General features: G+C 43.5%; 1 protein-coding gene across 5 annotated transcripts in view; it reads right to left on the bottom strand.

Annotated features, from left to right (window-relative positions):
• The window catches only part of RDX (radixin), a 29483-nt gene extending 22108 nt beyond the window's left edge, over window positions 1-7375 (bottom strand). For 2 of the 5 annotated variants that reach the window (XM_083499686.1, XM_083499684.1), the window contains exons 1-3: window positions 5391-5495; window positions 3170-3286; window positions 180-257 (exon numbers count right to left, since the gene is read on the bottom strand). Coding sequence is in view for 3 of the 5 variants with exons in the window: in XM_083499684.1 (XP_083355810.1) it covers window positions 180-191 (12 nt within the window). In the remaining 2 variants the exon portion in view is untranslated. Of the gene's footprint in view, window positions 1-179; window positions 258-3169; window positions 3287-5390; window positions 5496-6977 lie in introns of those variants that run through there. The other 3 variants (XM_083499683.1, XM_083499682.1, XM_083499685.1) reach the window with 3 other exon arrangements.
• Between the last annotated feature and the right edge of the window lie 7719 nt (window positions 7376-15094).

Raw genomic sequence — 15094 nt, 5'->3', positions numbered from 1 at the left:
GAATGGATCCCGTTCGCAACCAGAGGTACCACTGTATAAGGGAGGCGTTCATTGTGAGTTCCAACACCTGTTTTTCTAGAAAAATACCACTGATTATTACCTTACAAAAACATCTGCTACGAGTAGCAGACAACACACTGAGCTGAAAGCCAATGAAGTACAAGAAATAGATTACTTACTGGTTTCGGCATTTTCCCCCCTTTTCTGTGTTTCTGGTTCAGTTAAATCATCTGCTGTACCACAATCCTTGTACTTTTCTGTTGAAACAAAGTAATTATTTATAACTACATGCAGTTCACATTTCACTAATAAGATAACTGGCCTATTAATACTATAAATGTTCAATATGCTGTTAAGTATATACATATGCATCTGCTTTGCACAGCTACATTGATTTTACATGGAAGGAGAGGAACTAATTGGTGCATGAAAATTTCAGAAGACTGTGCTTAATTAGACATGTACAAAGAGAAAATTCTAGTCTTTACAGTTGGCACTTGGTCCTAACATTTTGCTTGTGAGCACCAAAACAAATTATTATTTCTTTGTTTGAAGCTGGACAGATCCACGTAAAGATTAAACGCAAAGGCTGCTGGAAGAATTCTATGGTATTTCCGGAAATCTACACTATCTACTTATTACTTAAGTATAATAGCAGTTATTTAGAACATTTATATGCCATCTTTCAGTTTTGAAAATCACACAGGGAGCTTCCAAATTAATGTTAATAAAAACTAAACAAATCCAATACCAAACACTTTGACAGCCACTACGCCAGACAGGCTATAGAAGCAGATTTCTTCCCCCACCACACCCATCCCAACCCCAGTCTTAGCTGTCTTACAAGTGATGGGAATAAACTGCTGTTAGTGCATCATCATATTCAAGTGTCTATATCCAGCTTGTACAATGTGCCTTGCTCTACCATAGCCTTCCACAACCTAATGTCTGCAAGATGCTTTGATCTACAACTCCCATTATTCCTACCCAATGGCCATGCTGATGGGGGTGCTGATGGTCACTGTAGACCAACACCTCAGGAGGGCACCAGGTTGGGGAAAGATTGACCTACATTATATGTATTCAATCCACTACACATTGTGGATGTAAGGATGCAGCATCTTATAATCAAGGCGGAAAATCCATTCCTCTGCCCTTGAACTCTTCATCAGCTGTCATTTTACAAACTACAGAAAATGCTATTTTTAATAGACATTTCCAAATAATGTTTGCCAAAAGCCTATTATTTATAAAAGACAACCATTTTATGTCTGTTGAATCTTTTTTTATCTTAAATATTCATGAGCATGGGAAGGCTAATGACTTGTTTTAGTATTATTATTTATTAAAGTTATTAATCACATTTTGTCATGGCAACTCAAAGCGACATACAATATCTTAAGCAAAAAACAAACACATACCTACAATAAACACACCATTAAAAAATGGACGTTGCACTGCCTGCCATAAAAATGACAATCCATGTTAGAAACTGAGATATAAAAGCTAGAAACCAAATGGCGCCTTTTTGTTATGGTCACCACAATATGTCTATGTTTTATCGTGTTTTTAATATTCTGTTAGGAGCCACCCAATGTGGTTGGGGAAACCCAGCCAAATGGGCGTGGTATAAATAATAAAATTATTATTACTATTATAGGTGTTTTTTTTAAAAAAAAAACACAAGATGGGGGATCTAGCTGATGATGCACTGGAAAAACAGTCTAGAAGAGATGTGACTGCAGTTTCATTCTAGCAAAAGGGGGGGGGGGAATCAAACCTCTTTTACTCAATCAGAGAGGGTAGTTTGCCAAAACCTGTATTTTAAAAACTTGAGAACAACTTTATGTAGAGAATTTATTTGGTTCTTTTTGCAATTTGTGGTATTTGAAGGATTGCAACTACCCCAAACAACTTGGTGTCATCAGCAAACTTTGCTAACTTGCCTCTAGGAAGGAGAAGAAAGATGCTCTGTCTCATGCTACAAACTTGGGTTCAAAAAGCAGACAACACACATCTAGTAAATCTCACTCACTGTCACAAATGGGCAGGATCAGAACCAAGAACTAGACCAAAATGGTTTTCTTCTCTATTTTAGTATTTATTCTACTTACACTCCTGCCTTCATACCAAATATGCCATCAGATACACAAAATCAAACTTCAGAATGGCCAGGTACACAGGAAGGGAACCCTTGCCCGCAATTTCCCCCCCTTTTTGTCATAATGGTGGGTGTGTATAAACCTCTGGCCAATGCCTGCCTGTAGGATGGTCTCTGTACAAAGGTCAGACTCACATCCATTGCTGCATCCATTTTCACCTCTCTGGCTAAACCTACCACAGGAATGCAGCTCTCCCCCTCCCCCCCATGTTCCCCTCAAAGCAGCTCTCAGGTTGAAAAAGGTTCTCCAAACCAGCTTCAGATTGATAAAGTACTTCACAAAAGGCTCATTAAAATCTGTTACATAATATAAAATTATAAACCAGGTTCTGTTTATGAATGAAGAAGGTTAAGCATATTAAGACTGCATCACCTGGCTACTCAGCAAATTAGTGCTGGTAGCTCATTTTCTTCAATTCCTTACTCTGGACTCCTACAAACTATGTTTTCTTAACCAGAATAAGAAAAAATATTTTATATTCCCAATTTTACCTCAATTTTCTGAACTTTGAAACCCAAAAAAGTACCGTATTTGTTGGCAAAAGTAAATGTGCCATCAAATCTAATGCACACCTTAATTTTTGCAACATAATTTGACCAAAAAAAGGTGAGCATTAGATTTGAGTAAATACGGTATGTAGAACAAAAATTGTTAAGACCTTCTACAGAGGCACCACATGCAAAGTGCCCTGAAGAAACCTTTATTACACTGACAAGGATCAGCTTTCTGCAAACAAAATCATGCCCGACAGACTTTTAGAATACTTTTAGTATGTCTACCTGGGCCTTTGAAATCCAATATATCTATTTTAAGATCCACCCTTATTATTTTTACTGTTCTTCTGTTATTTGTTTTAGCTGTTTTTAATATCCTGTTGTTAAATTGCTGTAACTTGCCCTGGGACCTCACAGTGAAGGGCAGGCAAGAAGTATAATAAACAACATGGGACCAGGAGTAGTCTTGTAAACAAGACTATAAGACTTCTACAAAGCTTTGAAGTTCCTCACCAAAGATGCCTTTGTAAACTTCAGAGCAAAGGCAGGAAAAATCAGACAATGGAGTGAAGCAAGCACTGGGGTCTCCCAAGAAGCACTGGAACTGGTGCTATTTAACACATCCATAAGCTATTTGAAAACAGAGATTTATAGGTGAAAACAAATAACTCAGGACAGTGAAGACCAAGCAGTCAGTGAGGAACTCCAAAACAATTTCTTCAAGCTGGGTGAATGGGCAACAAAATAGCAAAACAATTTGTAAAGTGAGGTGTACTGAGGCAAAATACACTAAACACATAAATACTAATGGGATCTGAACTGGGGTCTTCACAAATAAATCAATGTAAGTATCAACAGCAGTTGAAGGGGCTGATGGGGGGACATGATACAGGAGGAAAGGGTTTAAACTCCATGCTTACTTACCAATCCTTACACTCCTCCCAACTGCTATTTAAATAACAAAAGCAGGCACACTATATAGTAAAGATAAAGGGATCCCTGACCATTAGGTCCAGTCGTGGCTGACTCTGGGGTTGCAGTGCTCATCTCGCTTTATTGCCGCGTACAGCTTCCGGGTCATGTGGCCAGCATGACTAAGCTGCTTCTGGCAAACCAGAGCAGCGCACGGAAATGCCGTTTACCTTCCCGCCAGAGCGGTATCCTAGGTTATTTGTGGCTGATTAGCTGCTCTCCCTGTGCAAAGGTCAGAGGGGGCAGGGTTTCTGTTGAGTCAGGTGACTAGCTGTGGGAGGAGCTGGAGCTCTTCTTGGAAGCAACAGAGAACACCGTCTCCACCAAGGAGACAGGGGACACCCCTGAGAAGGAGGCTAGTTCACCAACACAGGTGCCAGATATATGGAGAAATGTGACTCAAAGAAGTAGGAAGCCCAGGGTTCGCTCTGATTGTTTAGAAATACACAATCGCTTTGAAGTCCTCTCCCCTAGCATGGAAGACGAAGAACAGACTCCATTTGAGGATCTCTCCCTCATTACAGTCGATCAGGTATATGAAGACGAGCAGCAAAGTATATGAAGACGAGCAGCAAAGTCAGTCCTCAGGGAATGTGCAGGTGACCTTGGAACAGATAGCTCACGGAAGAACCCCGACCAAACCTTAGAGGAGGCGTGTAGTGGTGATAGGGGATTCCCTACTGAGGGGAACAGAAGCAGTGATTTGTGGGCCTGACAAGATGTCTCGGGAGGTGTGCTGTCTCCCCGGGGCTAAGATCCAAGATGTAACTGAACGACTGCAAGGAATCATAAAACCCACTGACAAATACCCCTTCCTCTTGGTTCATGTGGGAACCAATGACACTGCAAGCAATAGCCTCCAGAAGATCAAGAGAGACCACGAGGCTCTGGGCAGGAAATTGAAGCAATTAAATGCACAAATTGTCATCTCATCTGTCCTCCCAGTTGAATGATGTGGCCCAGGGAGAGAGGGAAAAATAGTGGAAGTGAACAGCTGGCTTCGCAAATGGTGTAAACAGGAACGGTTTGGATTCTTAGATCACGGACTGCAGTGCTCTGATGGTGTTTCCTGCTTGGCAGGGGGTTGGACTCGATGGCCCTTGTGGTCTATTCCAACTCTATGATTCTATGATTTATCTACTTGCACTTTGACGTGGTTTCGGACTGCTAGGTTGGCAGGAGCAGGGACCGAGCAACGGGAGCTCACCCCGTCGCGGGGATTCGAACCGCCGACCTTCTGATCAGCAAGTCCTAGGCTCTGTGGTTTAACCCACAGCGCCACCATATCATCTACTTTGGCCCATGATCTGATCCAGTACTGATGCTCACTTGTTCTTAATAAGGGAATTGCAGTCTTAAAGCTCTGCAGCACTGCAAGCACTGAAGTCAAAGGGACTTAGGCAGCCTATGTGGAGAATTACAGCCAAAGTTCTCAAGCCTTAACTTTTAACTTTAATTACTTTGTTCATAAGCTTACCACCATAAAGGAGATTTGCATAAAACACTGACCCAAATAACTCACAATACAATTATTGTGCTCATTATGTAAATCAATACATTAAAAAGCCAGAAAACACGAAAAAGTAGATTTGTTTTCAACAATGGACAGCATCAGTCTTTGGATCAGTTTCATATGATGTCATTCTTTATTTGTCTATTATGGGTGCTTTTATCATGAACACATGATTGGCGCATGGGTGAGCTATACTGTGGCTAAAATTCTGTTTATGTTGGATTTTGCAGAACTTTTGCATTTAATTACTTTTAAAATGCTTCATCATCCCCACTTCAATCTGGAATACTTTCAAGTTCTCCAGATTCTTGGTCTACTGGCAGCTAGCTGAGGTCTGATTCTAGGATCCAAATTTCAACCTGTACCGGGGAGAATGGGAAGAATAAGGGGGCAAAGGAGGGGCATATGGAGACTGGTGATCATTTCTGACTCTGCAGCGCTCCAGCAGTCACCATTTCCTTCAGCTGCTGCATGCTTCTATGGACTTTCCCCCTCCTCCTGAAACGGTGACAGGCAAGGGGTTGGGTAGAAGTTTGGCAGCTGCCGACATGAGGAACGTGTTAAAAATGTACTCGTCCCCGTTCGCAACAAGTAGCTGAGCCGCATGACAGAAGAAGCTTCAAGTTCAATCCCCATTTCCGCCCCATCTCTTCTATTCTCTCCCCAATAATACCGACCACTATTACTACACATGCGGTGGGGGGGGGGGGCGACGGAGACGACGACGACACTCGATTATTCTCGTACAGCAATTTGCTAAACAAGCTTAACTGGGAAATAAGCCCCGCAAATAATTCCAACAGAGCTTCCTTACAAGCAGATGTGCATTAAGCCTGGGGTGTTAAAAGACTTGCAGCCCGATCCCACAACTGACTTCCGAGATGCAACTTTCTCCCCAGCTCCGGATTGTACAGTCTGCCCTTAAGCCAAGCATATCCAACAGAAATTAATTCCACGCAAACGTGCTTAAGTTCAGGTTGTTCGGCTGCAACCCTCAAGCAGCGCTAAGCAGGCAGGGATCGTAAACCCTATTGAGATTGCGTGCGTTTGTGGGAGCGGGAGGTTACTACAGAGTAAACACGCTCCGGGCTGCTCTGCCTGCCCTTTCCCTTTTTTTGCTAACAAAGGAAATAAATCAGCAGCAGCGAAGGTGGTCTTGTAAAATGCCGTTAGTTGGAAATGTAAACATTAGAGGCAGCCTGCAGCATATGACACTAACCTTCTGTGTTTGTGTATGTACACACACACACATATACGCGCACGCACACACGCATATATATGCATATAAAGACATATACATGCATACACATATACACACACTTATATGGAACAATTACGCCTTCCCGGACCAGTGACCCTCTCACACCAGCCCTTCTTTCCTTCCTTCCTCAGGGGCTGAGGGGAGTGGGCGGGTGGAGAAGAAAAAGGCGGAGAAGCGGAGAAGGAGTCGGGAGTCCCCGCGGAAGGAAATACCTTTTGGGGGGGGCGGGGAGTGAGTTGGATCGCTGTCGGGTGGGGAGGGGGGCGAGAGAGAGACGAGGAATAATCGCTGCTGAGGGGGGCGAAGGGAAGCGAAGAGTTTCTCTCTCCCTCAGATACATACATAAACAGTATTTCGGAACTACGATTCCCACCGCCCACATCCCCGTTAAGCTTGCGCGGGAGCCGGTAGTGCGCGCCGGGGGGGTGAGGGTGGAGGGGGCGTCTTCCCTCAGCTTCTGCCCCCCAGGTGTGAGGCGTGAAGATGAAGCGAGGGAGCGCGAGAGGGAAAGGGCGAGGCCTGGCAAAGCAGCACCGCCGGGGTCGGCCGAAAAGTAGCCCGCCGTTCTCCCTCACCTGGCGGCTGCGGAGGCTGAGGCAGCCCGGGGGCGGCGAACTCTTCGCTTTCCTCTTCCTCTCTGCTTCCAGGAAAGAGGATTGGGTCCCAAGCGGCGGCGGGGCCGGAGGTGGGAGACGGGGAGCCACACACGCACCACCACGACGGCGCCCGCGCAGCCCCCTCCGCAGCCGGCCAGGAGGCGCTGCAGGGCCGCTCCGAGCGTGGATGAGGTGCGCGCACTCGTGCGCGCTCTCGCTCCCGTCCCTCCTCCTCCTCTCCGTCAGGGCCTCGCTGGTGCTGCTACAGCTTCGCTGCCGGAGACGCGCCAGAAAGTGGCCGCTGACAGCTCCGCAATATGGCGGCGGCCGTCGGTTTAGAATTTTCCTTTTCCCTCCCCCTCCCCACCCTATCAGAGTTCTTGGCGCCTCCGCTTCCCTACCGGGCATGCGCGGACGGAAGCGGGGGAGCATGCGCCTTCCGCGAGGGTGAAGCCGCTGGTTTTCCCTGAGCTGAATTTGGGAGAAGAGGAGACGCGCGCGCGACGGGGGGTGGGATGGTGTGAGTAACGGCTGGCGGTAAAGGTCGGCGCGCGAGAAGGACCGTTGCTCAGGGTCACGTGGGAGCGGGTCTTGGGTCCCGCTTTGTAAGGCTGCAGCCACCTACACACCAATACATCCCGGATCCTGTGCATGTTTACTCAGGAGCTAAGTCCCACGTGGTTCAATGGGAATTGCTTCCAAGTAACCGGTGGATAAGTTGGAAAGAACTGGAAGTTGGAAAGTGCTTGAATTGCTGGAGCCGAGGAGGGGGACCCTGGCCTTTCTTAACCTGTTGCTACAGGAAGCTACAGGGTGCTAAGATTTGGCTAAAATTGTGGAGAGTCAAGAAGCAAAGCTTGTATGTTTCATTAAGGGACACATGCATAAAAGGTAAAGGGACCATTAGGTCCGGTCGTGGCCGACTCTGGGGTTGCGGCGCTCATCTCACTTTACTGGTGGAGGAAGCCGGCGTACAGCTTCCAGGTCATGTGGCCAGCATGACTAAGCCACTTCTGGCAAACCAGAGCAGCGCACGGAAATGCCGTTTACCTTCCCACCGGAGCAGTACCTATTTATCTACTTGCACTTTGACATACTTTCGAACTGCTAGGTTGGCAGGAGCAGGGACCGAGCAACGGGAGCTCACCCCGTCACAGGGATTTGAACCGCCGACCTTCTGATCGGCAAGTTCTAGGCTCTGGTTTAACCCACAGCGCCACCCGTGTCCCTCTGCGGACACATGCATACCCCTTTCCTTCTAGGAGTGTAGCACCGTCAAATATTAATAAGAAATATTTAAAGCACATCTGACATGGGTTGAAAGCACATGACTTTCCATCAAAAAATTATGGGGTGTGTAGCTTCCTCACAAGGTAACAATTCCCATGTTCCATAACTACAGTTCCCAGCATTCTTTGTGGGAAAGCCATGTGCTTCATATGTGAGTTGGATGTGCTTTTAAAAGTTTGACTTAGCTGTTGCAGAAAGGCTAGATGATGGCATGCACACAAATTTCATTTGTTTTTGATTAATCATGGGTTACCATCATGTCTGAACTCTGCTGTCCATTGGACACAATGGATTTCCCCCATTTTTTATTGTCATCTTAATTGTTTTATTATTTTTATTCCTGTTGGGTATGTTTACAGTCATACCTCGGGTTGAAGTCGCTTCAGGTTGTGCGTTTTCAGGTTACGCTCCGGGACGACCTGGAAGTAACGGAATGCGTTACTTCCGGATTTTGCTGCTTGCTCATGTGCAGATGCTCAAAATGATGTCATGCGCATGCGTAGAAGCGGCGAATCGCAACGCACAGACGTGGGTTGCGTTCGTTTCAGGATGCGAACGGGGCTCCGGAATGGATCCCGTTCGCATCCAGAGGTACTACTGTATTTGTATGTTGCCTCAAATATGCTGTAGAAAGGGGTCTTTTAAATTTATACACAAATAAAATCAGAAGGGTACAAATCCTGTAGCCATTTCCACATGATGAACATTGCTGCCTTGTGAGCAGTCTTACAGCTGTGTGATTAAAGATGGCCAAGTATGTAAATGTTTGATTTGCAAATCATTTGATCCCCAACTGTCAGGAAATATTCTGCTAGATGCACATAATTTTGTCCTAGCAAAATTAAGAAACACTGGCAAGTAACCATTATCAAAACAATCACTCTCTACATGAACAAGGTTATCTTAGGTAAAGCCACCAATAAATACAGCTCTACATACAATAACAAAGGATTGAAAGTATGGGATTGTGTTGACTAGCAGAGCTTTAACGTGTGGAGCTAACAGAACTGGATCAGAAAAAGCTATTAGCCCAGACACATTAAGGAAAGTGCCAATACTGGCACACAAACAGCCAGAACAGCATTTTTATAATTGAAAGTGCTTCAATAGGGACAAAAGTAAGGTTCTGCACTTAGGGAGGACGAACCAGATGCACAAATAAAATATGGGGAACACCTGGCTTACTAGCAGTACATGTGAAAAAGATCTAGGGATCTTGATGGACCCCAAGCTTAACATGAGTCAACAGTATGATGAAGCAGCAAAAAAACCAACAAAAAAAGCTAATGCTTTTCTAGGCTGCATCAACAGAAGTATAGTGTTCAGTTCAAGGAAACAATAGTCCTTCTTTATTCTGCCTTGGTCAGATCGCACCTGGAATACTGTGTCCAATTCTGGGCACCACAATTTAGGAAGGATGTTGACAAACTGGAATGTGTGCAGAGGCAAGGTGATCAAGGGTCTGGAAACCAAGCCTGATGAGGAACAGTTGAAGGAGCTGGATATGTTTGGATTGGAAAAGTGGAGACTGAGAGGAGATATGGTATGAATATCTCAAGGCCTGTCACGTGGAAGAGGGAACAAGCTTGTTGTAACCTGGCCTGGGACATTATGGTGAAGAAATTGGATATATGCTAAGAAATCCAATACATAATAATCAAAATAAATTGTAGAGTTAATAGAAACTTTAAAGGTCATGCAGTACAACCCCCTGTGAGTGCAAGAACTGAAGATAGTGTTTGTAGCCACCACTTATTGTGGTACGGCTAGGCATGCTGTACAGACCATGCAACATAGCTACTGAAATTTTCTTACTCCCCTCCTTTCCTTGTTGCTCAGGACAGAGATAAAACAAGAGTTGTTGCAGGCTTCACCCTTCATTTCCCCTGTCACCTAAACTTCCCGTGAACCAGAAAAATTAAAACTCTGTACACAACCAGTGTTGAATGTTGTCCTTTGTGTATTGTTTTTTCTTCCCAGGGGTAGCAACCACACAGATGCAGTGTACTACAGGGGGAAGCCAAGTTTTTCCTTTTGTTTTCTTTTGGTTTGGGATGAAAGTACAGTTCAAGTCACAGTCAAGCAGGAGAGAGACAGTTCAGTACGAAGGGAGGAGTGAGCCAATTGAGTTACCCATTCTGAAACACGCAGGAGCTATTAATATAACTTGCCCCTGGCAGTCTTCTAAAGGCTGAGGGAAGAACAGAGAAGAATTTCCAATTAAAAGAAGCAGCAAGAAGAAAAAGATCTGTGATTGGGGCAGAGGGGGGGATAAAATCTCATTGTAAGGAAGCATACGGTTATGGAAATAATGTCCCTAGGGAAATTGCACAGTCTCCATAATTAAAGTCATTTAAAATTAGTCAGGGCAAATCACTGACAGATATGTGGCTATGAAGATGCTTGCATGCTCAAAAGGGGTGGAGAGAGCAAGTATATATTAGGCATTTTAATGAGTCTTTTTCATTTCTCTAATAAAAGGGAACTAAACTTTCATTTCTCTAATAAAAGGGAACAAAACTCCCGTGGTAAAGGACTTTAAACCATATATTTAGGGCTTCCTTATTCATGAAATTGAGAGGACCTTTTCAAAATAAATAAATAAACTGATGCAGAAATGTGGAGAACAAGAGATTGGAAAAACAAGGAAATCAAACAGGACAGATCCGTCCAACCCTAATCGGCACAATTCACAAATGACCTACAGTGTGACCTTATGCAGAAAATGAAAAGTTGGGGAGAAGAATGTGGACAGGGAGGTAGGGTCACTGAAGCAAGACTGCAGTAGCAAGGACAATGCAGGAAGCCACATACCAAATCTAACTTGGAGGTTGCATGGGTTAGTATAGATTAATATTTTAATATTGTTGGATATTTTTAGATGGGCTTTTTCCTAGGGGTGGTGCAAGTTCCAAAACCAAATTAACTGGGCTGTAAATGCAGCAAGTACAGGAATGATCCTTCTGGGAACTCAATTTTTCTAAATTGGCCCTGCACAACCCCCTTACACCATACATTTTAAACACTATGATACCCCTTTAAATGCTCTTGGTTTATGCCAAAGAATTCTGGGGGCTGCAGTTTGTTAAAGGTGCTGGGAGTTCTTAGGAGACCACCTTCCTCACACAGGGCTACAATTCCCAGAGTCCACTGGAAAAAGAGATGGGTTGTTAAATCACACTGGGAACTGTAGCGACTCGATATGCAAGCCTGGTCGAAAAATCATGGTATGTGAATTACTTACAAATGTACCTTAAAACACATACAATCCAGCTGGGAACTACATGCAGAAATGGGTCCTGTATGCACATACCTCTCTAATCAACCAGGCAGGGTTATGTATTGCAGAGCCCTTCCAGAAAGGTTAATCCACCCATCAGCTGTTTGGGAGGAAAAGCTAAAAGAAGGGAGCAGGATCCACCTTATCTCTACTGAACCAAATACTTAGGATTTATTATGCTCTTGTAATAAAGACTCCATGCTCACATAATTGGATCAGAATTATACTGTTAGAAAGGCACTGGAGTATTAAAATACTCCCATATTTCCACATACCAAGTAGCTTCCTTATTAGTAGACATTTGACTTTTCATTTAAATGTTTAGAAGCAACAGTTCTGGACCAAGTCCAAAAATAAAATAAATTCCAGGTTTGAAATGCAGGTATGACTTTTAAAAGCTGCAATGTTAATGTGAATGGAAAGTAAGCCTTCTGTTTGTAATAGGTCAGCATTTTTCGACTGGTTTTAAGAAGCAGCAGAAGATACCAAACACTGCCAATCATTTTTAATACTGTGCTGCCTTTTTTTAAATGTTTGCAATCACAGGCTGATCTAATCTCCAGAGTCAATAAAACATGTTTAGAGTTGTGTTAAAAGTAGATAATGTAAATAAAGAATGAGCTGCTTTATCTGCCTTTGATTCCCCCCTCCTTCCCTTTCACAAGGCTGTGAAACATAATAAACATAATAAAACGATCTAGAGTCAATAAATGTTCTGGAATCGTGCCAGGTAAGAAAGTTAATGACACAAACGTAGCTGCTTGCTGTGGGCATGCCACATTATTCTCTTTGTGAACTGTCTTTGACTATGTACTGCAGGTTTTGATGCTCAGTGCTGAAAAGGTACATTTTAAAAAAGGGGCAAGACAATGCCATAGAAACTGTTCTAACAAGGCACAGATAAACTTTGTTCTCTGCAATCTACTTTCTCAAACTGTGGATCTGAACACTTTTGATAATAATCAATTTGAAATAAAGGATATTTTTAAGCACACTGACATAGCATTTTTAAGCGCTCATGCTCCTGGGAACTGCAGTTTACCCCTCACAAGAGCTACAATTCCCATCACCCTTAACAAACTACAGTTCTTGGGATTCTTTTTTCAGAGGGTGAGAATGTGTTTTAAATATATGGTGTGTACACACACTAGACTGCCGATATGCCCCAGTGTGAGAACATTCCTAGACTCAAGTCAGAAATCCTGAGAACAAAACATCTTGGCTTACATAGGAGCAATCCTGTTCAGGCCAATGAGAAGACACGGAAATAAGTTGTTTGACCCAAGGTCTTTGGTCCTTTGGCTTTGTTGCCTAGGAAAGCTATGCTATGCCAGGCAGGAGCCCATTCTGTCTTATGTTTCAGAGCTAGCTGAAGAATCTGTCTTGAAGACCTTGGAAATATGACTCACCCCAACAGTCCATCTCTGTACTTAAGATTCATAAGGAACTACCAAGGCAGTTTAACAGAGCTTTGAGCTAGAGCCATCTGTTATAACTCAGATCAAAGGAAGGGAAAGTTTTGTACAAAACTATATTCTGAGTCATATGTACTTATAAACTCATTCTCCAAATGCCAATACTTACATAGCCAAACCAGTACCACCCATCAAAAGAGGAAGATATCAACAGATTTGGGAGAATCCCAAGGTCTTCAGAAAAAAACTTGGGGGTGAGAAGCAAGGGAGATTCTTCCTGATAAGGACAGGGCATTATTTATTTGCATTTATGAGTCACTTCCCATGTGTTTGAGACACATCTGGGGACTTGGAGGAGAGCTCCAATAAATCTAGATTCAACTCTCTCAAGTGGGGAGAAAGCAGAGGAAGGCGGGCCCATAAAGGAACCATAGAGGAGCTGTGCCGAAGTTTTGGCCTTGTATAATTTTAGAGCTGCGGGGACAAAGAAGTCCCCTTGTGCTCTGAAGAATTTGAGGATACAATTTGCGGGTTTTTCCGCTGAACTCCCGATGGAGTTTATGTGTAGTTTGTTGGTTCCTGAGGTTCCTGAGGCCATTCCTAGATACTTGTAGTTTGTGACTTGTTCTAATTTATGACCTTGGCGTTCCCAGCTTCTAAGCTTTGGTTTTTCCCCAAAGGCAAGTATCTTGGTCTTTTGATAGTTGATTTTGAGACATTCAGGTTCACAGTATGTTGCGAGCTTTCTTAGTGCTCTTTTGAGTCCAATGGGGGCTCATCGGCATATAGCAGGACCGAAATATGCCGATTTGCAAGCTTCAGCGGGTGGAGTTCTGAGTCATTGAGTGCAGATACTAAGTTATTTAGATAGAAATTAAATAGTAGAGGGTCCAATAGGCACCCTTGCCTGACTCCGTTGAAGGTTTTAATAGGGTCCGTTAGGTGTCCTAGGCGGCTGCACCTGACTCTAAGAGCCATGTTTGCATGCAGTGCCTGAATTAAGAGCAGTAGCCTTCTATCTAGATTGGTACCTGTGGTCTGTCCCAGAGTCTGGTTCTAGAGACTGTATCAAATGCTGCTTTTAGGTCGACAAAGGCAGCGTATAGTGAGGCCTGCCCTCCTGATTTGTATTTGTCGATGAGATGTTGTAGCGTTAGGCAGTGATCTGTCGTGGACCTTCCAGGTCTGAAGCCCGCTTGTTCTATTGCCAGAATATCTTAATTCTCTAGCCATTCTGTAAACTTATTAAGAAGGTGCTTTGAGTAGAGTTTACTAATCACACTTAATAAGCTAATCGGCATGAAAAGCCCCAAACACAGCTCCATGGGTGATTCTGAGTCAACTCCCTGGGACAGTTTATTGTTGTACATTGTTGCTAAATTTAGTGTTGTACATTGTTTTAATTGTCTGTTTTAACCATATCCGCACAGCAGTTTCTAATGTTGTGAGTGTCCTCTATTTAAGAGGCTTCTACTCTGCAGCCTCTTTGAAATATACTCAAAGTCGCAAAGTGATTTCATGCTCTTTATTCAGCTCATAGTGGTGAGGAGGAATGAATGAAAGTCCCCTCACAGTATCTGCTTTATATACATTATTTACACAATGGGCTGCACATTATTGGCTAATTCCGGAATTCTACTGTAAGCCAATCAGGTTGTGGATTCACTTCTATCTGGAGCAGGATTGGGTGGTTTCTGCCAACCAATCATACTGCTGCATTGTTCTAGGACCAATCAGACTGCTGCATTCTGAATCCTATTGTTCTAGGACCAATCAGACTGCTGCATTTTGGATCCTATTGTTCTAGGACCAATCAGACTGCTGCAGTTTGGATCCTATTCAACTCAGTACATAACACTCTTATAGTTGTTTTAACTGTGAGTCTTTTAGTTCTTTTGCTCTTACAGTTGTTTTAACTGCGTGTCCTTGTTTGTTTTTAGTTCTTATCTGTTTTAATTATCAGTTTTTTATCCATCCATTATCCGTGTTTAATCTTGTATTTTATCCAGATGTTTTATCCTATGCCTGTTTCCTTGTCCTCATTTGCTCTAACAATTATCGGTTAAAAAAATCCTAACTGCTATATTATCTATATGCTTTTAATCCTGGTC

This window comes from Podarcis liolepis (assembly GCF_965112155.1).
Source record: "Podarcis liolepis genome assembly, chromosome: 4".
Classification (NCBI taxonomy): Eukaryota; Metazoa; Chordata; class Lepidosauria; order Squamata; family Lacertidae; genus Podarcis; species Podarcis liolepis.
This window is presented reverse-complemented; position numbering and strand designations above follow the sequence as displayed.